Source organism: Mesoplodon mirus (assembly GCF_964341445.2).
Source record: "Mesoplodon mirus genome assembly, chromosome: 10".
Classification (NCBI taxonomy): domain Eukaryota; kingdom Metazoa; phylum Chordata; class Mammalia; order Artiodactyla; family Ziphiidae; genus Mesoplodon; species Mesoplodon mirus.
Genome location: NC_138986.1, coordinates 98,250,613 through 98,277,464, shown reverse-complemented (window position 1 = coordinate 98,277,464; position 26,852 = coordinate 98,250,613). Strand labels below are relative to the sequence as shown.

At 38.8% G+C, this 26,852-nt stretch overlaps 1 protein-coding gene across 1 annotated transcript in view; it reads left to right on the top strand.

The window, feature by feature from the left end:
- Positions 1-26,852, top strand: part of ME1 (malic enzyme 1) — a 194,015-nt gene that overhangs the window by 80,181 nt on the left and 86,982 nt on the right. The window contains exon 6 of the mRNA XM_082633355.1: positions 15,031-15,134. Coding sequence (XP_082489481.1) covers positions 15,031-15,134 — 104 coding nt within the window. The remainder of the gene's footprint in view (positions 1-15,030; positions 15,135-26,852) is intronic.

Below are 26,852 nucleotides of genomic sequence, written 5' to 3'. Positions count from 1 at the left end.
TTCACTTAGCATAATACCATCCAAGTCTGTCCATGTTATAAAAGGCAAAAGTTCATTCTTCTTATGGCTGAGTAGTATTCCATTGTATATATATATATGCCACATCTTTATCCATTCATCTGTTGATGGATACTTAGGTTGCTTCCATATCTTTGCAATCGTAAATAATGCTGCTGTGAACATTGGGGTGCATGTATTTTTTCGAATTAGTGTTTTTGTTTTCTTCGGATATATACCCAGGAGTGAAATTGTTGGGTCATTTGGTAGTTTTGTTTTTAATCTTTTGAGAAACCTCCACAGTGTTTTCCACAGTGGCTGCACCAATTTACACTCCCACCAAAAGTGTACGAGGGTTCCCTCTTCTCCACATCCTCACCAACATTTGTTGTTTGTAGTCTTTTTGATGATAACCATTCTGACAAATGTGAAGTGATATCCCATTGTGGCTTTAATGTGCATTTCTCTGATGATTAGTGATGTTAAGCATTGTTTCATGTGTCTGTTGTCCATCTCTAAGTCTTCTTTGGAAAATTGTCTAGTCATTTCTTCTGCCCATTTTTTTTTTTTTTTTTTTTGCGGTATGCGGGCCTCTCACTGTTGTGGCCTCTCCCGTTGCGGAGCACAGGCTCCGGATGCGCAGGCCCAGCGGCCATGGCTCACGGGCCCAGCCGCTCCGCGGCATATGGGATCCTCCCAGACCGGGGCACGAACCCGTATCCCCTGCATCGGCAGGCGGACTCTCAACCACTGCGCCACCAGGGAGGCCCCTTCTGCCCATTTTTTAATCGGGTTGTTTTTTTATTTTTTATTTATTTGTTTGTTTATTTATTTATTTTTGCTGTGTTGGGTCTTCGTTTCTGTGCGAGGGCTTTCTCTAGCTGTGGCGAGCGGGGGCCACTCTTCATTGCAGTGCGCGGGTCTCTCACTGTTGTAGCCTCTCTTGTTGCGGAGCACAGGCTCCAGATGCGTGGGCTCAGTAGTTGTGGCTCATGGGCCTAGTTGCTCCGCGGCATGTGGGATCCTCCCAGACCAGGGCTCGAACCCATGTCCCCTGCATTAGCAGGCCGATTCTCAACCACTGAGCCACCAGGGAAGCCCCCCGGGTTGTTTTTTTAACATGAGCTGTGTATATATTTTGGATATTAACCTTTTATTGGTTATATCATTTGCAAATATTTTCTTCCATTCATTAGGTTGTCTTTTTGTTTTGTTGATGGTTTTCCTTCCTGAGCAAAAGCTTTTAAGTTTAATTAGGTCCCATTTGTTTATTTTTGCTTTTGTTTCCTTTAGGAGACAAACTCAAAAAAATCTTGCTATAATTTATGTCAAAGAGTGTTCCACCTACATTTTCTTTTAGGAGTTTTATGGTTCCTGGTGTTACATTTAGGTCTTGAATCCATTTTTTTTTGTGTGGTACGCGGGCCTCTCACTGTTGTGGCCTCTCCCGTTGCGGAGCACGGCTCCGGATGCGCAGGCTCAGAGGCCGTGGCTCACGGGCCCAGCCGCTCCATGACGTGGGATCTTCCCGGACCGGGGCACGAACCCGTGTCCCCTGCATCGGCAGGCGGACTCTCAACCACTGTGCCACCAGGGAAGCCCTTGAATCCGTTTGGATTTTAGTTTTGTGTATGATATTAGAGAATGTTCTAATTTCATTCTTGTGCATGTAGCTGTTCAGTTTTCCCAGCACCACTTATTGAACAGACTGTCTTTTCTCCATTTCATATTCTTGCGTCCTTTGTCATAGATTAATTGACCACAAGTGTATGGGTTTATTTCTGAGCTCTCTATTCTGTTCCATTGATTTATGCATCTGTTTTTGTTCCAGTATCATACTGTTTTGATTATTGTAGCTTTTAATGTAATCTGAGGTCAGGGAGCCTGATTCCTCCAGCTCTGTTCTTTCTGAAGATTGTGTTGGCTATCTGAGGTCTTTTGTGTTTCCATACAAATTTTAAAAATTATTTATTCTAGTTCTGTGAGAAATGCCCTTGGGATTGCATTGAATCTATGCACTGCCTTGGGTAGTATGGTCATTTTAACAATATTAATTCTTCCAATCCATGAACACGTAATATCTTTCCATCTGTTTGTGTCATCTTCAATTTCTTTTTTTTTTTTTTTTTTTTTTTTTTTTTTTTTGCGGTATGCGGGCCTCTCACTGTTGTGGCCTCTCCCGTTGCGGAGCACAGGCTCCGGACGCGCAGGCCCAGCGGCCATGGCTCACGGGCCCAGCCGCTCCGCGGTATATGGGATCCTCCCAGACCGGGGCACGAACCCGTATCCCCTGCATCGGCAGGCGGACTCTCAACCACTGCGCCACCAGGGAGGCCCATCTTCAATTTCTTTCATCAGTGTCTGATAGTTTTCTGAGTACAGGTCTTTTACCTCCTTAGGTAGGTTTATTCCTAGGTATTTTATTCTTTTTGATGTGATGGTAAATGGAATTGTTTCCTTAATTTCTCTTTTTGATCTTTTGTTGTTAGTGTATAGGAATGCAAGAGATTTCTGTGTATTAGTTTTGTATCCTGCAACTTTACCAAATTCATTGATGAGCTGTAGTAATTTTCTGGTAGCATCTTTAGGATTTTCTATGTATAGTATCATGTCATCTGCAAACAGTGACAGTTTTACTTCTTCTTTTCCAATTTGGATTCCTTTTATTTATTTTTCTTCTGTGATTGCCATGGCTAGGACTTCCAAAACTATGTTGAATAAAAGTGGTGACAGTGGACATACTTGTCTTGTTCCTGATCTTAAGAGGGAATGCTTTCAGCTTTTCACCACTGAGAATGATGTTAGCTGTGGGTTTGTCATATATGGCCTTTATTATGTTGAGGTAAGTTCCCTGTATGCCCATTTTTGGAGAGTTTTTATCATAAATTGGTGTTGAATTTTGTCAAAAGCTTTTTCTGCATCTATTGAGATGATTATGTGGTCTTTATTCTTCAGTTTGGTAATGTGATGTATCACACTGATTGATTTGCGAATATTGAAGAATCCTTGCATCCCTGGGATAAATCTCACTTGATCAGGGTGTATGATCCTTTTACTGTCTTGTTGGGTTCGGTTTGATAGCATTTTGTTGAGGATTTTTGCTTCTGTGTTCATCAGTGACATTGGCCTGTAATTTTCTTTTTTGTGAGTCTTCATCTGATTTTGGTATCAGGCTGATGCCAGCCTTGTAGATGGAGTTTGGAAGTGTGCCTTCCTCTGTAGTTTTTTGCAATAGTTTGAGAAGGAATGGTGTTCAGTCTTTTCTAAACGTTTGGTAGAATTCATCGTTGAAGCCATTTGATCTTGGTGGGAGTTTTAAAATTACTGATTCAGTTTCATTACTGGTAATAGGTCTGTTTACATTTTCTACTTCTTCCTGGTTTAGTCTTGGGAGATTGTACATTTCTAGGAATTTGTTCATTTCTTCTAGATTGCCATTTTATTTGTTTGTCATAGTCTCTTATGATCCTCTGTATTTCTGCGGTGTTGGTTGTAATTTCTCCGTTTTCATTTCTGATTTTATTGATTTGGGCCTTCTCCCTTTGTTTTCTTGAGGAGTCTGGCTAAAGGTTTATCAATTTTGTTTATCTTTTCAAAGAACCAGTTCTTAGTTTCATTGATCTCTTCTCTTCTTTTCTTTCTTTCTTTCTTTTTTAAGTTTCTATTTTATTTATTCCTGCTCTGACCTTTATGATTTCTTTCCTCCTACTAACTTTTGAGTTTTGCTTGTCCTTTTGTAGCTCCTTTGGGTGTAAGGTTGGGTTGTTTGTTTGAGATTTTTCTTGTTTCCTGAGGGAAGCTTATATGAATATAAACTTCCATCTGAGAACTGCTTTTCTGCATCCCATAGATTTTGGAGCATTGTGTTTTCATTTTCATTTGTCTCCAGGTATTTTCTGGTTTCCTCTTTGATTTCTTCAGTGAGCCATTGGTTGTTTATTAGCATATTGTTTAGCCTCCACACGTTTGTGGTTTTTGCTCTTTTTTTCCTTTTAGTTGATTCCTCGTCTTATAGCATTGTGGTTAGAAAATATGCTTGATATGATTTCAGGTTTTTAAATTTACTGAGCCTCGTTTTGTGGTCTAGCGTGATCTTTCCTGAGAATGTTCCATGTGCACTTGAAAAGAATGTGTATTATGCTGTTTTTGGATGGAATGTTTTATAAATCTATTAAGTCCATCTGGTCTAATGTGTCATTTAAGGCCAGTGTTTCCTTCTTGTTTTTCTGTGTAAATGATATGTCCATTAATGTAAGTGGGGTGTTAAAGTGACTTACCATTATTGTATTACTGTCACTTTCTCTGTTTATGTTGTTAATACTTGCTTTATGTATTTAAGTGCCCCTATGTTGGTCATATATATTTTTAATTGTTATATATTCATCTTTGGTTGATCCCTTTATCGTTATGTAATGTGCTTTATGTCTTGTTATAGTCTTTAAGTCTATTTTGTCTTATATAATTGTTGCTATCCAAGCTTTTTCATAGAATTATTTTTTTCATCCCATCCCTTACAGTCTGTCTGTCTTTTGATCTGTAGTGAATCTGTTTTAGGCAGCATATAGATGGTTCTTTTTTTTAAAAAAAAATCTATTCAGCCACTTTATGTCTTTGATTGGAGCATTTAATTCATTTACCTTGACAGTAATTGTTGATAGGTATATACTTATTGGCATTTTAAAATGCCAATGCTTTTTGGTTGTTTTTATAGTTTTTCTCTGTTCCTTTTTTTTTCTCTTGTGATTTGATTAGTATCTCTAATGTTAAGTTTGGATTCCTTTCTCTTTATTTTTCATGTATCTATTATAGTTTTTTTGTTTGTGGTTATATAAGGTTCATATATAGCAATCTTACATATAGGTGTCTGTTTTAACTTGATGATCTCTTAAGTTTGAATGCATTCTAACAGCCCTACATTTTTACTCATCCCTTCCCCCACCATTTATGTCTGATGTCATATTTTACATCTTTTTATTTTGTATATTCCTTAACTACTTATGTTAGATATAGATGATTTTACTACTTTTTTCTTTTAACCTTTCTACTAGCTGTATAAGTAGTTGGTCCATTACCTTTACTGTATGTTTGCCTTTACCAGTGAGATTTTTCTTTTTGTAATTTCCATATTTCTAGTTGTGGCTTTTTCTTTTTCACTTAGAGAAGTCCCTTTAACATTTTTTGTATAGCCGGTTTAGTGGTGCTGAACTCTTTTATCTTGTGCTTGTCTGTAAAGCTTTTTATCACTCCTTCAAATCTGGATGGTAACCTTGCTGGGTAGAGTATTCTTGGTTGTAGGGTTTTTCCTTTCAACACTTTGAACGTATTGTGCCACTCCCTTTGACCTATAAAGTTTCTACTGAAAAGTCAGCTGATAGTCTTATGGGAGTTCCCTTGTATGTAACAAGTTGTTTTTCTCTAGCCGCTTTTAGGATTCTCTCTTTATCTTTAATTTTTGCCATTTTAATTATAATGTGTCTTGGTGTGGACCTCTTTGGGTTCATCTCCTTTGGGACTCTCTGTGCTTCTTGGACCTGGATGTCTGTTTGCTTCCCAAGGTTAGGATAGTTTTCAGCTATTATTTCTCCAAATAAATTCTCTGCCCCTTTCTCTCTCTTCTTTTGGGACCTCTATAATGTGAATGTTAGTACGCTTCATGTTGTTGCAGAGATCTCTTAATCTGTCCTTATGTTTTTATAATTCTTTTTTCTTTTTTCTGTTCATCTTGGTTAATTTCCACTACTCTCTCTTCCAGTTTACCAATCCATTGCTCTTTATCGTGTAATCTGCCATTGATTCCTTTAGTTTTTTTTTTTTTTTTTTTGTGGTACGCGGGCCTCTCAGTGTTGTGGCCTCTCCCATTGCGGAGCACAGGCTCTGGGCGCGCAGGCTCAGCGACCATGGCTCATGGGCCCAGCTGCTCCACAGCATGTGGGATCCTCCCAGACCAGGGCACGAACCCGTGTCCCCTGCATCAGCAGGTGGACTCTCAACCACTGCACCACCAGGGAAGCCCCCTTTAGTGTATTTTTATTTCAGTTATTATATTCTTCAATTCTGTTTGGTTCTTCTTTATATTTTTATATTTTCTAACTGTTGAAATTCTCACTGTATTCATCCATTTTTCTACCAAATTTGGTGAGCATATTTATGATCATCACCTTGAACTGTTTATTGGATATATTGCTTATCTCCATTTTATTTAGTTCTTTTTTTTGAGGTTATGACTTATTCCTTCTTTTGGAACAAATTCTTCTGTTTCCTTGTTTTGCCTAATTCTTGTGTTTTTTTCTACGTGGTAGGTAAACTGGTTACGTTTCCCAGTGTTGGAGAAGTGGCCTTATGTAGATGTCCTATGGGGCCCAGTAGTACTCTCCTCTCTGGTTACCAGAGCCAAATGTTCTAGGGGTACACTCTGTGTGGGCTGTGTGCATCCTTCTGTTTTGGCAGGGCCAACTACTATGGGCATGCTGGTAGGCAGGGCTGGTTTCCACCTTGGTTGACTGGGAGGCCATGCCTCCTGAGGTGGCTGTGGGCCAACTGGATGGGAGGGTAGGCCTTCTGTGTGTTTGGCTGTGTAACCCAGGGTGGCGCGGGACTGCTGCCAGTCTGCTGGTGGGTGAGGCTGGGTCCCTGCATGGCTCTTTGTGCAGCTGGGGAGCCTGGGACTGATGCTGGCCTGCTGGAGTATGGGGCCTGGACCCTGGTGCTAATAGACTAGAGGGAAGATTTCAGAATGGTGCTTTGCTAGAGCCAGTATTATCATAGTAGAATGAGCTCCTCAAAATGGCTGTTGCCACCACTTCTTTCTCCGAGGGCAGTTCCAGTTGCTTCCTGCATCTTTAGGTGGCTCTCTAAGGTCAGCAAGCGTGTTGGACTCAGGCCCCTGCCTCTGTGCATGTGAGATTTTGCTTATACTTTTTAGGAGCCAAGTCTCTGTTTCCTACAGTCCTCCAGCTCTCCCAAAGAGAAACCCCACTGGTTTTCAAAGCCAGATATTCTGGGGGCTCATCTTCCTAGTGCAGGAGTCTGACGTGGGCGCAGACATCCTCGCTCCCTGGGGAGAACCTCTGATTGTGGTATCCCTCCTGCTTGTGGGTGGCTGACCTAAGAGTGTGGGTCCTGACTCAATGTCATCTCTGCCTCCCACCCATCTCATTGTGATTTCTTCTTTATGTCTTTACTTGTGGAAAATCTTTTTGGTTAGTCTTCAGGCCTTTTTCTTAGATACTTGTTCTATAAGGAGTTGTTATTTTGTTGTGTCTGTGGGAGGAGGTAAGTTTAGGGTCTTCCTACTCCCCCATCTTGGCCACCTCTCGACATTTTATTCTCTTTATGCTTGCACTGTTACTGTACTGAGAAGACAAAAAGAAAACTTAATTCACTGAAATATGATAGAATGATGGGTTTGTGTGACATGTAATGTAGTTTCTATGTTGCCACTCTGTATTCCACTTTCACATGTGAAAAACCCCTTGTAGTCAAAATATCCTGTAGTCATAATTTTTAATCTCATCCCTTTTGTGAACCTCTGTCCAGTTTTAACACTTGATAATAAAAATACAAAAGCAATTGCTAACAACAGTTAGTTTCTTAGCCAGAATAACTTAGCAAAGTTTCATGAAGGCTAGATCCCTTTTTTATAAATTACAAATGTTTTCCTCTTTCATCATAAACACCTATATTGAGTAGTAGTGAAAGTAAAAAAGGAATTAGCAGCTGATTGATAAGACAGTCCTCACTTGCTGTTAAGTCACACTTGCCTACCTTCTTCAATCTCTGCAGCTTACAGCTAAAAGAAATTTAAAGAACAAAGACACTGGAACTGAGCCACAGAAGTACTTACCTAAAAAATACTCGTATTCTTTAAGTTAATAATGCAAAACATTTATTTAGGTAGGATGTGTGTGTTTTTATCTTACCTTTCATCTATTATTTCATAGTCCACATTTAATTTACTTGTGAAGCAGTTGCTATATAAAAGTTATCTTTTACCTGAAGTAAATTGTCTTTGTCTCTTAAGAGCATTCCATACTTTATTTCTTTTTTTTTTCTGTTGTTGCCAAGTCTTTTATAGAAGTTATGTTTATCTGGGCTTCCCTGGTGGCGCAGTGATTGGAAGTCCGCCTGCTGATGCAGGGGACACGGGTTCGTGCCCCGGTCCGGGAAGATCCCACATGCTATGAAGCGGCTGGGCCCGTGAGCCATGGCCGCTAAGCCTGCGCGTCCGGAGCCTGTGCTCTGCAACGGCCACAACAGTGAGAGGCCCACGTACCACAAAAAAAAAAAAAAAAAAAGAAGTTATGTTTATCATTTATCTTTTCTTAAGTAAGTGACCAATATCAAAGCTTGATATTTTACCAAAGATGTGAGTAAATGTTCCTTTTGCCCCTTCCAGTCTTAAAAACTACTACATGTATCACATGGTGTATGTTTGCTTGGGCTGCTGTAACAGTACCATAAACTGGGTGGCTTAGCCAATAGAAATTTATTTTTCACAGTTCTGAAGGCTAGAAGTCCATGATCAAGGTGTCAACAGAGTCAGTTTCTTCTAAGCTCTCTCTCCTTGGCTTGTCTTCCTTCAGTGGTATTTTGTTTCTGTGCATCTGTGTCCTAGTTTTTTCTTAGAAGAGCACCAGCTATGTTGGATTAGGGCCCACCCTAGTGACCCCATTTAATTTAATTACCTTTTTAAAGATGCTGCCTGCAAATACAGTCATATTCTGAAATACTGAGGTTAGGACTTGAACACATGAATTTTGGAGGGGCACAATTGAGCCCATAACACATGGTCAGTCTTCAAGAGGGCATGGGCAGTATGAGTGGGAGAATATTGTCTCTACATAGTCAGTTTCTATTAAACTGCTGCTCTGGGTCTCAGCTTTTCTGATTCTAGCTTTATGTTTAGTCTGGCCTTCAGTTCATGTGTACAGTGTATCTAGATCTGGAATCCTTATTGGAACTTAAAGTCACAAAGTTGAAGCCTCTTCCCATTGAGGAGGTTCCCCCTTTTGTTCTAGAAAATGCTCTTCATGTTTGGCATGAAACAGCTGTGTTGGGGAAAAACTGAACAAAAGAAAAACCTTATAGATTTTTCTGTCATATGAACCTGCCATATATCTTTCAGCACTTGTACAGAAGTCATTGTTGGCAATAGAATGTGACTGGTACTAGGTTTCTATTGCTACCATGACAAATTACTACAAACTTAGTGGCTTAAAGTAGCACAAATATATTACCTTATAGTTCTATAGGTCACAAGCCTGACACAAGTCTCAACAGGCTAAAATCATAAAAGATGTCAGCAGGGCTGAGTTCCACACCCTTGTCTTTTCCAGCTTCTAGAGAAATGCCTCCAGTCCTTGGTTCATGGTCCCCTTTATCTATTTTCAAAGCCAGCAATGTAGTGTCTCTCTGACCCTGTTTCTGTCATCCCATTTCTTTCTCTGACTACAGCCAGAAAAGGTTTTTCGCTTTTAAGGACTCACCTTTACTCACATCTGCAAAGTTTCTTATGCCACAAAAGGTAACGTATTTATAGGTTTGTGGGGCGGAGCATGTCATTATTCTGCCTGCCACATGGTCCCAGCTAGGTTGTCAGCATTTCTCCCTCAACCGCCCTCACTTTTTATCTTTGTCCTTTCATATTATGGGGATTGCTTGCCATCTCAGTCAAGTGATCCTGCATTTGAATGAGTACTAATCGTTATATTGTATAGTAAAGCCAGAGGAGAGAAGGTAATCCCTCAGTTCCCAGCTGAGAACTGGGAACTGGTGTGTATTGGTGTGTATTGTCACATGCTTACTTTTTCATCGTCTCCTCTTACCTCACCCTCTCTAAATTAGGATTATATCAAGGATTTATTCATCTGTTTTCTGAGGCACAACACCAATGCCTTGGGAAAGAGAATGGGGTCTACAGTTTGGTTTTATATGTGCTGTTAAATCTCAGGAACTCCTTGAAGTTTGTGATATATTTCAGAAATACCCATTATATAAACAAAAATAGAAAAAAATTTACCTGAGATAGGAACTTTCGGGGAAGTAGAATAATTTTATTTTAACTTAATAATTTAAGGTTGAAACGAGTGGTTCTCAATATACGTTCCATGAACGAACCCAGTTCAGAATTACTGGGGGCATGTGTTAAAAATGCAAAATGCTGGGCTCCACTCCAGACTTACTGAACCATAGTCAAATTTTAATCATTTTTATTTCCACTGCTTGTTAACATTCATGCCAGCTCGTATGCACGCTGACATTTTAAGTATTGCTTGAGACTCTTGGCTGAGCATTGGCAGTTAGATTACTTAATCATATTGATGACATGAACCAGCAAAACAGCAAAAAGGGGGCTTCCCTGGTGGCGCAGTTGTTGGGAGTCCGCCTGCCGATGCAGGGGACACGGGTTCGTGCCCTGGTCTGGGAGGATCCCACGTGAGCCATGGCCGCTGAGCCTGCGCTCCGCAATGGGAGAGGCCACAAGGGTGAGAGGCCCGCGTACTGCAAAAAAAAAAAAAAAAAACAGCAAGAAGTTTATATTATTTCTTCACAGAATTTGGTTTTTCATTTGCAAATAATGAGTAAATGGCAGCATAGAGTATGATTATCTGTATATTTTAAATATAATTTAAAAATAAATGCTGAAATGGGAAATATTCATAACATTTATGGCAGATAAATATTTAAAATGTTCTTAGTATTCAAAGAACAGTTTCAATTCAATGAGAAAATGTTAAATGTGAAATATACAAATTGCCTAAGGACACATGGTCACAGATAATTTAAAAATGAAGAAATGAAAGTGGTCAGTAAACTTATGAAAAATGTTTAATGATATTAGAAAAGAAATATGAATGAATACTACTTGATAACATTATATTTAAATATAGTTATATATTTTTAACTTTACTATATATTTTATTTATTATATATTTTACATGTATACTTCAGATACACACACACACACACATATATATGTGGAAAGATAATACTGTTCCTTTGGTTGCAACAAAATAAACATATTTATTATATGTCACTGGGGAGTGGGGGATTGTTAATTTGTTCATCCTCTCTAGAAGGGCAGAGTTCCAATACAGATCACATATTTTAAAAATGTTCATCTAGTGAGTGATGTGAAAACTTTCCACAATATATTCCTATGTGAAAAGGGGTTATAAAACAGTCTATGATATTGTCCCCAATTTGGACAGATAATATTATACATGCATAGATGTAAAGAAAAGGACATAGAAGAATATGCATCAAGGTGCTAGTGGTGGGGTAGTTCTGAATGGGTAGAGCTTATTGGTTTTCTTTGTTTTTGATTTTACATTTCAGCACTCTCAAATTTTCTGATAGGAAATACTGCTTTTTGTAATGATTTTTAAAAACTTTAGAATATTGAGAAAATATTTTTTATTTCTCAGAAACTTTAGACTGGAATGGTAGAAATGAGAGATATGAACAAGGTAAACATTGATAGTGATTATTATTACTATTAACTTCAAATAAAAATTCCCAAGATTCCAGAGTTGAGACAGTGCTAAGAAGTATGATAATTAATTTTACCAATATATACCCTCCTTATCTCCTTTTTGAAACTCTCTTATGTTTCCATATGCTTTTGTCCTTTACTCTCTTTCACAGCCTAACTTTTTTCCTTCTCACATGCTTCTAAGTCTTTGTAAGTCTTCAGTGACAACAAATGCATTGCGTGCCACACCTCTTGTTAAAGAAGGTCTAATCTTTTTAAAATGTTTGCTTAATACCAAGTCTTTCATTTATTTTCCAACAAAGATCTATTAAGTTTTTACTTTTGACTGTGAGAAGTTTTTAATCCAGTGAATTAATGTCACTTCTGTGCCAGGCTACTTGGTCTATGGAGCCATTATCACAACTGGGTAATCTTGTTAAATTGCTTTTTGTAGATGTTATTTTTTTGTCAGCCAAATCTCCAAGAATGCACTCATTTTTAAAGCTTTAATTATCATGAAATTTTTAAAAAACAGTAATTTTTGACAGAGACATTATGACTGGAAGAATTTTATAACTTCCTGATTTAATTCAAAAGCTTTATCTTGTTCATAAATCTTCATAATTGATTCTTCACTGTAGCAGACTTCTTTATGATATACTTTAATTACTAGCATGGGAAAGAATGAGAGAAAAGAGAAGGGGAAACTTGTAACATCTTTTCTCAATTGTGTTCTTTTTCTAATTCACGTTTTAGAAGTCCAACTATATCCCATACATGGAGAAAGTATTTTAATTCTGGCAGCCATTAGTAGCTCATTGGCACTTCAACATCAACTGTTCAGAAGCCTGCCAGTAGATTGTTTAAAGTTTTTAGGCCTCAAGGAACAGCTGGGCTTTACAACAGTACTCAGTTTCAGATTTTACATTTCCTGTGAAATACATTTATATGATTTGATATGTTAACTTCCAGCTAGCCAGAAAGCCTTAACTCATTGTTGTGCAGTACATTATAAGCGAACGACCACATAATGTATTGGCCAAACCAAGGCACTTTCACAATGAAAGAGGATACTATTAGTAATTACACTAGGGCAAGACGTGTGAACTGGGCTATAGTTTCTGTTGTCTGTAAGCAAATTCCAACTTAGGTGACTCAAATGGTTTAACCTTCTTAACAACATAACCACACCTGCAAAACCATATCATTTATCTCTAAACCACCTCCAAACCCAGTGACTTAGAATAATTGCTGTTTTATTAATGTTCTTGATTCCCTGGGATGGCTAGGGAGGCTGGGATGCTTGGGACAGCTTAGGCTTTCTCCATAGAGATTCTCACCCTTCACACATTGTTCACATTCCACATGTAAAATATGCTCATCTCCATCCTAGGTTTCCAAAAATGTCATCCCAGGAAAAACAGCAGGCCCACAGTTCAGGATCCTGTCATCTAAATCAGGTCTAGATGCAAATGAAGATCCTCGTGTTTTGCTCCTTGGTGTGGCTCCTCCTATATGTTCCCACATACCAAGCATGCAGTGGTGAGGCAGGGACAGAATGACCACAGTCAACACTCCCTTTCAGAATGGCAGGAATAGGAGTCATGGCTCTAAGTGGTTCATAGCAATTCTGAATTCCCAATGGACGTATGTTGCCAGGCCACCTACTTGAACAGGGAATGTTCTTTGAATAGGCCCAGTTCTTTTTCTTCAGAGTGGTTCTGTAGTTCATTGTTCTCCTAGGCTTTTGGCTCTTCTGTCTGGGCTCTTGGCTCTGTCCTCTGAGATAGTCTTCCTTTTCCATAAGAAATGGCCCCGTTGCATCAGAATGGCTCTCTCAGTCTGCTTCCTGCCTGTGGAAAGTGGAGGATCCAATGAAGTATTTTCGTTTTGAAGTGTCTCTGTGTCAATTAATCCAAGTAGTACAGTACCTTTAAAAATTTCTTTTCGGCTTTCTGTGTATCAGATTATAGTCTACTACATTAGATAAAGGCCCTACTCACGATTCTTTTCAGAATAGGCCTTCTCCCTATTATTGGTTGACATATCAGAGTGCTGTGGTACCTGTTCCACTGAACTAGGCAAAATGGTCTCCTAGGCTCCACTTTAAATCATTCAGAAGCTTTCAAAAGAGTTATTACAACCACACACTTAATTTGATCTTTGACTACGGGCCTTATTTTACTTTGGAAATCTTTTACAGGCAAGTCTTGTGTCCTCTATATTCTGTTTAAATTTTGCTCACAAGCTGAACATTTCCTTCTTTAGTTCATGTCCATTTTAACCTTCGCACACAGCCAGTTTATGCATTCAGCATTCTGCCTGGAAATCTTTTTAGTCAGATTCACAAGTTCGTTAGGTACATTTTTCTCTGTTCTAAGTTGCTGAAGGTGGCAGTGTTGTCAGTTGTTTCACTATTATGTCAAACAGATTGCCATTCTCCCCAGGCTGTAAAAAGTTTGTCTTTGTAATTTCTTTCAGCAGTATTTTGTGGTTTCCAGTATATAGGCCTTCCACATGTTTTGTTAAATTTGTCCCTATGAATTTTATGTTCTGGAATACTATTGTAAGTGGAGTTGTGTATTTTATTTCATTTTCAACTATTAATTGCTAGTATATAGATATACATTTGATTTGTGTAAATTGACCTTATATCCTACAATCATGTTAAATTCATGTATTATTTCTAGTGAATTTTTTGATAGATTCCTTAGCATTTCCCATGTACATGGTCATGTGTGTACAAATAGAAACAGTTTACTTCTTCCTTTCCAATCCTTATTCCTGTTTTTTTCTTTTTCTTGCCTTATTTTAATGGCTAGGATCTCTAGTATGCATAGTGTTGAATAGAAGTGATGAGACTAGATATCCTTGTCTTGTTTCCAATTTTAGGGGAATAGCATTCAGTCTTTCACTGTTAAATATGTTGTTTGTTGTGGGTTTTTCACAGATGCCCTTTATTAGGTTGAGGAATTTCCTTTCTATTCCTAGTTTACTGGGAGCTTTTGTTATAATGGGTACATATTACTATATATAAATTATACTTCAATTAAAAACTGATTTCATTAAAAAATTACCTATTCTAAAGCTTAAACAGAGTAGTGTTGCCTGATATATACATATATATATATGTATATATCAGTTTTAGAAAAAAATCTAAGAAACGAATTGCTATCTTTCCATTTCCTAAGCTAATATGATACTTCAAATCTCAGTATTATTTTTCTTTGTGACGAACTTTGCCTTTTGAATTTTACACAACTGAGAGATTTTAATACCTTTTCTCTCCTCTAGAATAAGACATAAGTATAACAATAATAACATAAGAATGTTTTAAATGTTTAGTAATTATATTTCATATTCTTATTTATAAGCACTGTAGCTATATTATATATAATACTAAATAATAACTCTGTAGGTTAACTCTGAATCAGTATAGCTAGATTTTATTTCCATTTCTATCCTTTTTGTACAGATGAGAAAACTGAGGTTCACTCAGAAAGAGTAAATGACTTGCCTTTAGTTATTTCTATACTTATCGTAACTTTTTTTACAAATAGGAGTTACTTAAAGATCCATTGTACATTGGACTACGGCAGAGAAGAGTGAGAGGTCCTGAATATGATGATTTTTTGGATGAATTCATGGAGGCAGTTTCTTCCAAGTACGTATAATCTTTATTTTATCTATTTTTAAGTTAAATTTCAAAAACTTAAAGATAACCTAACATAATAAGCTATAAAATATCCAAGTATCGTGCAGTATGTTTAATAACTAGAAGTGATTTGAATGAAATATATATATCTCCTCATAATTATTGCTGGCCAAATGATAATCTCATGTGTCTCCCCCACCAAAAGTTGTCTCTGTTTCTATCCCTGAAGATACTTTTTTCTTACAAGAATCTTCAGATTCTGTTGTTTGGGAGGCATGATTATGGTGAATGAGGCAGTGGCTAGTGACTAAATTACCTGACCAAGCCTTTTCATGATTATTGGCAGTCTGTACTTTGTTTCTGGCTGCTGATAAAATCTGGTCTTCCATCATCTTTGTGGGTGAATCTGACTCTTGTGGTAGGAGAAGCAGAGGAAGAAGTGAGCATGAGTTAGTACAATCCACAGGGTCCAGAATGGAGCAAGATCCATGAATCTCTGATTAAATCAACTGTATTTGGTTAAGATGCAGTACAATATTTCACCTGGTCTAGGTAGCATTTAATTGTGGACCCAGGGCTACTGTAAATTTTTCCAGTTTTTTTCCTTCAAGGTAGAGACTTCTGCCATAATTTAGTAATATGTTCTGAGACAATTTTGTCACACTAACAGTCATCCCATTTGTTTCTGTATAGTCACAGAAACCATGTACTATTTAAAAACATATATGTTGCTTTGGTTTTTCATAAAAATGAACTCATCACTAGAATCAATTTAACTATAGACATACTTCTCTTTTTTTTATTATAAGTTTTAATTTTAAGAAGTTGAATACAACAGCAGAAAATGCTTTCATCAGCTTGCACAGTATTTAGAATATTTTGAATCTCTTATTACCCAAGATTTTGTGCAGAGTATATTTGCCAATTAGTATGGACTACTTTTTCGCCATTAGTATGGACTGCTACTGATTTATTTATTGTTATTATTTATTAACTTAAACTTATAATAAACTACACTTACTCATAGAAATAGTTGAGAAACTCTACAGTTTAAGTTCAAGATTTCATGGTACAGTTAATTGATAGTAGTTGTTCATGTTTAATTTTAAATTCCTTACCCTGTAAAATTTATGTAAGTTTTTGAAATTATGTGTAACTTTGTAGGTAGCAACATTAATCAAGAGATTGTATAGAGAATACTGCAAGGCTATATGAAATAAAAGGAAATTCTCAACATATTTGTTTTTCTTGTCTGTGTAAATAAAATCTATCTTTATATAGATAACTTAAATATACTTACAAAGAAGCTGTTAAGGGCCTCCCTGGTGGCGCAGTGGTTGAGAGTCCGCCTGCCGATGCAGGGGATATGGGTTCGTGCCCCGGTCTGGGAGGATCCCATATGCCGCGGAGCGGCTGGGCCCGTGAGCCATGGCCGCTGAGCCTGCGCATCCGGAGCCTGTGCTCCGCAACGGGAGAGGCCACAACAGTGAGAGGCCCGCGTACGGAAAAAAAAAAAAAAAAAAGAAGCTGTTAAAACAAGTTATGAACTTAGCATGTATGGCCTATATACTTAAATGCTGTTGAAATAAAAAGAGAATATTTCCATAATCAATGAAAAGCTTTCCAGATGAAAAGCTAATTTTGAATAAGCTGTGTCAATCTAGAATCAGAAAAGCTGGTTTTTTTTGTTTTTTTTTTTTTTAATGTTGAAATGAGAGGTTACCTAGGACCTGTAATAAGGAAATGGGGTTTGACAAGAGTCAACAATAATTTAAAATGTAGAGACCACCTGTAAATCAGGAATTATACTTCTGGGCTCTTCCCAGGGAAAAATCCCACAGGCTTTTCAAAGACACTTGTTGGCAGGACACTACTTTGGGAAAAGTTTTCTAGAAATGAAACCTAGTACTACCAAATTAAATTGGGGAGTAGTCCTGAAGATAAGCCCAAGATTATTTAAAAGGGAAATATAACTTACATTCAAGGTGGAAAATGCCTGTTACAAGTTGGCTTAGCCAGGAATCTGGTTCTGAGATGGAGTTATTAAGGAGTGTGCTTGGAATCAACCCCTTTGGAGGGGGAGGGGACAGAAAAAGAAGTGGATAAAAGAGAAGTTGAGCTGCAACGTTGACCGGCCAACAGCCTTGGGACCACCCCTGCATGCTATTTAGGCCCTTAAGGAAAACTAATTTCCATTCCCCACTCTCCAAGCAACATTATGTTGGTTTTATAATTTACTATCTTGTCAGGGTTGGGATTGGGCAGTTGCAACTTCTTCCTCTTGGCTTTCTCTGCAATTATGTATCTTACCTCATAGGCCAAAGATTTGATACGGGTGTTGTGTCAGTCGCCAAGTATAGGTCTATCCTGGTTCTATATTTGGGGACTGTGGAAATCACCACCGCCTGGGTCTGTGGTCCCAATGGATCCAGTATGAACTAGACCTTGGCCAGGGCACCATTAATTACGGGCCTCCATACGCTTCTAACATGGAGGGACAGCATATTGATGCTTCAGGTCTCCTGGTATCACTGTCAACTATGTGCCCTCAAAATGTTTGGGTATTCCCTGTCCCCAGTGCACAGTGGCTTGAATAAAGGGCTATAGGTCCGTTTAGGGAAGGATTGGGGGAATTATTATCTTGTATTCTTTTTTTTTTTTTTTTTTTTTTTTTGCGGTACGCGGGCCTCTCACTGTTGTGGCCTCTCCCGTTGCGGAGCACAGGCTCCGGATGCGCAGGCTCAGCAGCCATGGCTCACGGGCCCAGCCGCTAGGCGGCATGTGGGATCTTCCCAGACCAGGGCACGAACCCGTGTCCCCTGCATCGGCAGGTGGACTCTCAATCACTGCGCCACCAGGGAAGCCCTATCTTGTATTCTTGCCATGGTGTTGCAAGATCCTCCCTTCTGGAAACTAGGCTTCTTCTTCCATCGGTGAGTCCAAAAATTAGCGAAGGTTTGGAAACTGAGCATGTGATTGGGACTTCACTGGGGCAGCTACCCTCAGCTTTGTGGTCATCCGTCTTTGATTTCTTTTGAATGTACCTATTGAATAGTAGCCTCGTTAGCTTCTTATTTTATCTCTAGGGATGCCATACTCTTATGAATTAGGTCAATAACTGTGGGTCAGCACCCCCTGCACACCAACCTTGCAACTCTCAGGATAATTGTACCTACCTGGCTTCTGGTGGCTTCTGGTCCTCACCTGGTTCTGTTATTCCCATTGCTATTAATGAGCCTGGTTCCATAATCTTTCCTCTGTCACTTCTGACCTTCAGAAGAGAGCCACCACGCAGAACCTAGTAATGTAGATGTCTTCTCACTAATACATTCCTCATGGCTTTGGTAAGTGGTGTGTTTTCTGGGCCTTCCCAGGGAACATCACCATCCAGTGGGGTTCTGGCCTTATGTAGCATGTGCACCCCAGAATGCACTCTGTGAGCCTGTACTCCCCTCTTCTGCTATCTGCCCCCACATTAGCATTTCAGCATTACATGAGCTGTTACTTTGCCCCTGTTTTTAGGAACCATCCTAGTAGCCAGTTTGTACCATCTCCTGAGATTCTTGCTGGTTGTAAATCTTGCATCTCAACACAGTGCCCTCAAATCAATAAACTCTCCCTTATCTCATCTTAAATTCCAGCCCCTTTGGTTAAACACCCTCAGAATTTAATCTTAGATGTACTCTCCTTGCTAATGTAAACTTGCGAGGTCTTGCAGTTCCTTTCTCAAATAGCCTCTTTCTTTTTCCTTTATCAGGCCTCTTACATCCCAAGTGGGTTATATTGTGATATTACCCTAATTATATAGGCCAGAGTTTTTGGAGAGGAGGTGAGGGTGGACAGATGGGGGGGTTACAGAGGCACAGGTTGTCTTATGGGAGAGAAGCCTCTACCTACATCATCCCCAAAAAAGAAGGGGCAGGCCACTTTTGTGGGTTCAGAAAGTTTTGGGGAATCTGGGAATTCAGGATTTGGGGAGGCATCAAACGAGACATCTCATCCCATGTGGCAGGATCCTGTTCTTTTCCAGTCAAGATCCTGACTTAGCACATCTTCTGTGCCTGGAAGTTAGGGAGTTTTTGACTACTCTGATGATTAATCCCTGTTCCTGGTCATTACCTTTCTTTGCCCAAAAGCTGCAGGATCTGAGAGCATTTTTGTATCTACCAGAGAGTTCCTCTGGCTTTCATGTTGGTGGTTACTTGCCCTTAGCTTTTTTTTTCCTTCAAATTTACAAATGTGTTCTTTTTTTTATTTTTTATTTTTTATTTTTATTTATTTTCCCCCTTTTTTTGCGGTACACGGGCCTCTCACTGTTGTGGCCTCTCCCATTGCGGAGCACAGGCTCCGGACGCGCAGGCCCAGCGGCCATTACTCACGGGCCCAGCCGCTCTGCGGCACATGGGATCCTCCCAGACCGGGGCACAAACCCTCATTTCCTGCATCGGCAGGCGGACTCTCAACCACTACGCCACCAGGGAAGCCCCATTCTTTAAAAAAAAAAAAAAAAAAAAAAAAATTTATTGCAGTATAGTTGATTTACAATGTTGTGTTAGTTTCAGGTGTACAGCAAAGTAAATCAGTTATACATATATTGCCCTTAGCTTTTTATATTCTTTTTCCATTGTCCTTATAGTTTTTATTTCTCCTATGTTTCTCAAACATCATTCTAGCTAAACTGTTCCCCTTCTGCTGGTATACCATCCCAACCTACCTCTGGTGAGAGCTTTAACAGGTGGACAGCCACCTTGTGCCAGGGGTTCTCTGTGTCCCACTGGGGTTGGGCTCCTCTTTGCCAGCCAGGCAGCTAGTGACCTAGCTTCAAAGCCCTATCTGATCACCTGCTTTCTCAGACCACTCCTGGGACCATCTGTCACAGATTAGGTTACCTGGGAAGCATATTTTGAAACGACCTTTACTATTCAGAGGTTTGTAGAAGTGCCCTACCCTGTGGAAGGGGTACCCAGGGAGCAGGAATGGGCACAGGGAAAAACTGAGCTGGGATGCAGCACAAGACACCTTCCTCTGGCCCCACGGGGAACTCTGGAACTACAGTGGCTTTTCAGAATTGTCCCCAATTGGGCTGAGATAGCCAAGCCTTTCTATTCCTACATCAGTTAGTCATTGGATGTGTGTCACCCTGAGAAAGAGCGTGACCTATGGTGTAGTGCTCTCTGTAGCTGAGGCAACCCCTGGGGCAACAGTGGGGGATCTGAGAGCCATAACACAGTGATATTTAGATTAAGATGAAAACTAAGCAGAAAAAAAGTTTTATGGTTCGTAATAAAGGCAGGTGCTAGAATCCGTAGGATGGACCATATTTCTGATATTCTGTTATAAGTCAGATGGTAGACAAATGCTAGCCTCTGCATAATATTTTTGCTTTGGAAACATTGGCCATTGGAGCAAACCATTGAGTTACCCCAGGCAACTGTGCCCTAACAGAAGCTAGATCTCTCAAGTGAGAATGTCGTGTCAATCTATTTTTCTTTCTCATTGTTTTGATTCATTCATTCGTTTGTTGAAAGCCAGGCACTGTGTTTGGTGCTGGGGATATGGGGCTGAATTGGACAAAAATAATCCCTGCCTTTCACATAGCTTCTCTGTTAGAGGAGACAGGTAATAGACAAGAAAATAAGCAAATAAGCAAATGAAAGAATGAAATTTATAGTGAATGCAATGAAAGAAACAGGAAATTGGACTGAGAATAATAGTAAGTCACTTAATTTATATAAATCAGATGAGTGTTATAGATACGAGTTACCTCTTCTATGAAGTCCGTTGTCAAAAGTCATGATACTTTTTAGTCATGGTACTTTTGTTGAAAATTAATATGAGCTCTTTGATTATAGTTAGGTAAATTCATTAACAGTGGAAATCTGAATTCAGAACGTATTGATTATTGATTGATTAGCCTGGATACTAAGTAGCAGCTCCAATGCAGTACCACAGGTCTGTTTCCCTAGTATTTGCCTTTTCAACGATTTTACCAGTTGGTCCTAGTAATTCTACATCTGAGAATATAGGTTAAGAAAATAATCCCGAATAAGAAATAAGTTCTATGCCCAGATATGTTCACTGAACATTTTTATTACGTGATTTTCTTCCCTCTGCTTCCAGAATAGCACACCCTCCTCGCTTTCCTTCTACCTCACTGGTTGCTCCTTCACACTTCCCTTGGCTTCTTTCTTTTCATTCCCTTGACCTCTATACTTTACCGTACTCCAGGGCTTGGAGCTTTCCTGTTACTTGGTGACCTCGTCTGGTCATTGATCTTTATATCTGTGACTCCAAAATCTGTGTTTGGAGTCTGTATCTCTCCTCTGAACTCCAGGATCATAGTCCACTTCCTCCGTGATACAGATCTGCACTAGAAAGAGCATATGGAGCCCATGGGGAACTGGACTCCAGACCTCCCACCCACCCCGCCCCGCTCCTGCTGCAGTATTTCCCACCCAGTAAATGACAGCCCATTCTTCCTGTTCCTGAGATAAAAATCACTAGAGTTATCACTCTGTACCATGCTACTTGCAAAACTTGTTAGCTTTAACTTCAAAATGTATCCAGAGGGCTTCCCTGGTGGCGCAGTGGTTGAGAGTCCGCCTGCCGATGCAGGGGACACGGGTTCATGCCCCGGTCCGGGAAGATCCCACATGCCGCGGAGCGGCTGGGCCCGTGAGCCATGGCCGCTGAGCCTGCACGTCCGGAGCCTGTGCTCCGCAACAGGAGAGGCCACAACAGTGAGAGGCCCGTGTGCCGCAAAAAAAAAAAAAAAAAAAAAAAAAAGTATCCAGAAACTAGCCATTGCTCATTGTCTGTATTATTACTTCCCTTATCTGAACCTCTTCTCCCTGATTGTTGGTCACAGTCTCCCGACTAGTTTGGTTCCTACCTTGTTGCCCTTTAGTCTGTTCTCAACACAGAAGCTAAAATGATTGTACGTTAGGTAATTTCTCTGCTCAGAACGCTGCAAGGGCTTATCATTTCATGCAGAATAAAAATAAGTCCTTGCCCTAGCAAAAAAGGCCCTGAACCATCTGATTCCTTGTTTGCTATTTTTCTAATTAAAGCCAGGCATGCTAATGCCTCAAGCCTTGTCATTTCTTCTCCTTGGAATCCTCCCACCCTCACCTTGCCCAGTTTTCCACATGGCTAGCTCTCTCCTCCTTTAAAGAGATATTTAAAAATTCCTCAAGGGAGTTCCCTGGCAGTCCAATGGTTAGAACTCGGCGCTTTCACTGCCAGGGGCCTGGGTTTGATCTGTGGTCGGGGAACTAAGATCCCATGGCGTGGCAAAAAAAAATAAATAAATAAAATAGAATACAATTTCCTCAAATATCTCTTTCTCAATGAGGTCTTCCTTGAGCAACTTATTTACAATTTTACCCCCAACTCATTTTTCTTCTTCTCTGCATTTATCAGTATCTGACATTTGTATTTATTTATGTTCTGCCTACATCCTCATGCTGTAAGTTTCACGAGAGCGGGAGTTTATTCTTTCCTTCACTACCATATTCCTGGTTTCTAAAATATTATCCAGCGTGCGATAAGTACTCAGTAAATATTTGTCAGATGAATGATTGAATTTGATTTGTTTTGTTTATATAGCTTAAAATGATAGGTATGAATGGCAGAACTCTGGTATTTTAAATAATTCCTTCTTTTCATGTGATTTAATTTCAGGAAATATTAAAGCTCTTATAATCTTTACATACTGCCAAGTATATATTAAAATCACTACTTGTAGGCACTCCTTAAATATTTGTGTTTGTTTTTGTGCTTGTACTTCTTGTAGTTGCCTTTGTTTTCCAGAATCAATTGCCTCTGAAAGTTAATAAGAAAAGTAGTGACAGCTTCAGCTTTGCTGTCTAAAATTCTTTATATCAGAATTTCATTGATAGTTATTAACTAAATGAGAAAACAGGCAGTACCTCAAATGAGCTTTAAAAAGCTAGTATTAAATTTTTTAATGAAAGTAATAGAAACTATTCAGCAATGACTGTACTTAATCTTTTTTCCTTTTCCTCTTTAAACGATTAAAGTTAAAAATCCCTTGGAAGCACTAAGAATGGCACCAAGGATTATTATTATATTTAGCCCTCAGCCTTGGCCACCATCACAGATTTTATTATGCTGTGTCACATAACACTTAAGAGAAATAATTTTAGTTTGAAGCCATTCCATCTACCATTTGCCACAAAGTGTGGTAATGGTGTTTTCATAAAACGACGCTTTCTTTACTGATTCAGCATTGAACTAAAGCCTTGACTATGTGCCTGAGACAGACCAGACTGTTTAGAAAAGTTAGGAATTTGGTCAAAGTTCTCAAAGGTCACGTATCAGATTTCAAAGGTATAAGATATATAGCCCCTGATTATCATGGCCAGATTTACTAAATATATTTTTATTATTATTATAATATCCTCTCTTTCTAAAGATGTCATCAGATGTGTAAGTTAATGTGCTCTTCATCCTTACACAGGGCTGCAGTTCAATAATTTCTCCACCATTCTACGTTAAATCTTGGGCTGCCCCGTAGGGAAAGGGCCTTTTTATTGTCCTGTTGTTTTTCTTTCTGCCATTTCTGTGGCAATTAATTTCATGTCTGACTCTCTCTGTGCTGCCTTCTTCCACCTATTCCAGTCATTGCCTTTTATGCCTGATCCTTGTTTTAGAAAAATGTGTATATTTATAACTTAGATGATTTTATCTATAAATCTGTGAGTCCCTTTGGATTCCACCTGTCACTTTGGGCAGCATAATTTACTTTGGTTTTCATAAGAAATTTAATAAAAACATATGACTCTATGGGACACCACTGCTATTCTTCCTTGTGGTCCAAAGGTGATGTAAACCATTTGAAAAAGAAATCAAGTGGAAAGAATGTCTGTCAGTATGAGAAAAATCAGCAACCGTGTTACTAAGGAACATGACTCAAATCTAATTTATGACTAGATTTTTTTTCCATTTTTCCATCCAAAGAAAGATCAGATTCACACTTTAACTATAGCCATATTTTTCTTGGAATGCCAGCTATTTCTGTTTATAACTTTCTCTCTACTTTTTTTTTCAAGTGAATGAAAAAGACAGGTCATGTAAGTATTAAAAATCTATAGGTATGCGGTGTGTGTGTGTGTGTGTGTGTGTGTGTGTGTGAATATAAATACCTTTATATTCCCTAAAAGATTTAAGGTGGATATATACCTCAGTATTTTAATGTTAGTTTTGCATCTTTGCCCGTATTCCAGTCCAGCCTTGGTGGAGCCAATTTGACTTGGAGGAACAAGTGAAATTTATCATCTCTTTCTGAACATAGTTTACAACTCTTTTCTTTCAGATGCTTTTCTTTCCTAATCCTAGTTTATTCTAATCATTAATTCTAATTGTATTAATTCCAGCATTGCTTTAATATGTGTGTAAATTTTTTACACTGATTTTATTCTGTTTGTATGAGTCTTATGTATGTATTACTTTATTCTGCCCTAGTTTCCTTACTTGAATGTGAGTTTTGTCAGAAAAAGAACTTTATTATCAAGAGATTACTTTATTTCTCAGTGTCCCACGTTATGCTGTACTACGTAGTGAGAATAAAATAACTCCCGTTGAAAGCATTACTTAAACGTTGAAGCTAACCATCATGAAACTACTGTGGCACATATCCGAAGGAAAGGTGATTTCCTAACATAAACTAGAGAATCATACAATTTTCCAAATAAAGTGGCTCTGCCTGTAGTAAACTAAAGGTTTGAATTTTAATTACAGAGAGACATTTATGTTTTAGATTTTAAATTTTCTCTAAAGAAGAAAAGTATTTTAATAAATGCCTATTGTATCCATTATTACCTCTCTTTTTCTCCTTGAATCCGCAAACATTGAGATCTATATAGAAGAATCCCTTAATATTTTATCTGAGTTTATTAAAGCTAAATTATTGTATTTATTAAAGATAATCATTCTGTTTTGACAATTTGTATACCATGCTTCCTCATTTTCTTCTTTGCCTATTCTCCTGACTTTCATTTAGCTAAGTGAAGCCCAATTTCTTAAAAGCTTGTGTTTCTTGTTGTTTTGTGTCTGTATTACCATATGTAATAAATTAGAAAAAATGAATGAATATATCTGCTCATAGGCAATATTAAAAAAGGAGACTTACTGTAGATTTCCTTAGTTGTACTCATAGATTAATCTAAAAACAAAAGCAAAAAACCACTACCAGTAGCGATGCCTTTTGGGTCAAAATAAGGTCCTTTGTTATAACCTTCTTTCCTGCCCTCCTTAGTTTATATGTATTTATAAACAAAGATAAAGCAGGTATGCACATACGAAAGCAGTTTAGTTTTGTTTTTTTTTTTTTTTTTTTTTTTTTTTTGCGGTATGCGGGCCTCTCACTGTTGTGGCCTCTCCCGTTGCGGAGCACAGGCTCCGGATGCGCAGGCCCAGCGGCCATGGCTCACGGGCCCAGCCGCTCCGCGGCATATGGGATCCTCCCAGACCGGGGCACGAACCCGTATCCCCTGCATCGGCAGGCGGACTCTCAACCACTGCGCCACCAGGGAGGCCCCCAGTTTAGTTTTTATTTTTCGAAACTATCTGTATGGCTGGGTTTGATGGGGAAATAGTGTAACCGTATTTGAACGAGAGAGATATAATTTTATTATTGGAAATTAAAGATGCTGAAAGGAAAAGAGGAATTAAGGAAGCAAAGTCAGAAAGTTGGTTGGGGTAAGGTCAGAAATTAGAGGGACTTTTTTGTTCTCTAGGAAATGTGGAATCTAATTTGCAGTTAATGTCGTATCTGGACCTCACATTATTGCTGATGGTCAGAACATTTCAGTGAGTAGAAGCCAGAGCCCCTGTGCTGGCCCGTCCTGACCTCCCTGGCTTCCTCTGCCACTCTCTGCCCTGCCTTCCCTGTCATTGGACTCTCAGGGTATATTTTTCCCACTTAGCTCTTGCTCTTCTCTTTCTCTGAAATCTGCTCCCTCCTCTACCCTGAAATCTACTTGGTTAACTTAGTTTTTCAGCATTTGTTGAAATCTTACCTTCTTCTGAGGCTTATCCTGATTCCCCCAGATGATACTGAAACAGCCCCACCTTCTCACCACCTCTGGCTCTCCTGATACACTTGCTTTGCTCGACTTTTTCTTATGATATAACTTTATATTATTTACAGAGATATCATTGTATGGAATTCATTTATTACATTTTTTGCTTATTGTGTGTCTCACCCATTAGAATGTATGTTCCCCAAGGACAGGGATCTAGTTTGTTCCTTTTATGAACAAGTTCCTATATCAGTGCCTGGCACAGAACAGATATACGATAAATACTTGTTGAACCGAATTGAACTACACTCAAAGGGAGGCCACACAAGAGAATATGAGTGAATGGGCACAAATGTTTTCTGTTACTAGAAAATTAAATTTTAAACATGCCTTACTTTTGATGAGTTACTGGCATCATTTTCAGGTGGAAGGAGAGCCATAAAGATGTTTTGAGTGATGAATACCTGATTTTCTCAGGTCTCATGAATAGACTATTTCTCAAGGGACTAAAAATAAGTGCTGAAGTTGGTATGTTACATAAAATAATAACTACATTTAATGTAAGCTGGTAGTAGATACTTTTTGAGCTGATAGATTTCAAAGTTCTGTTATTTAAAACTGTAACAAAATTTGTGTAAAATTTGCCCTAATCGAGACATAAGAACAAAATAATCATTCATAT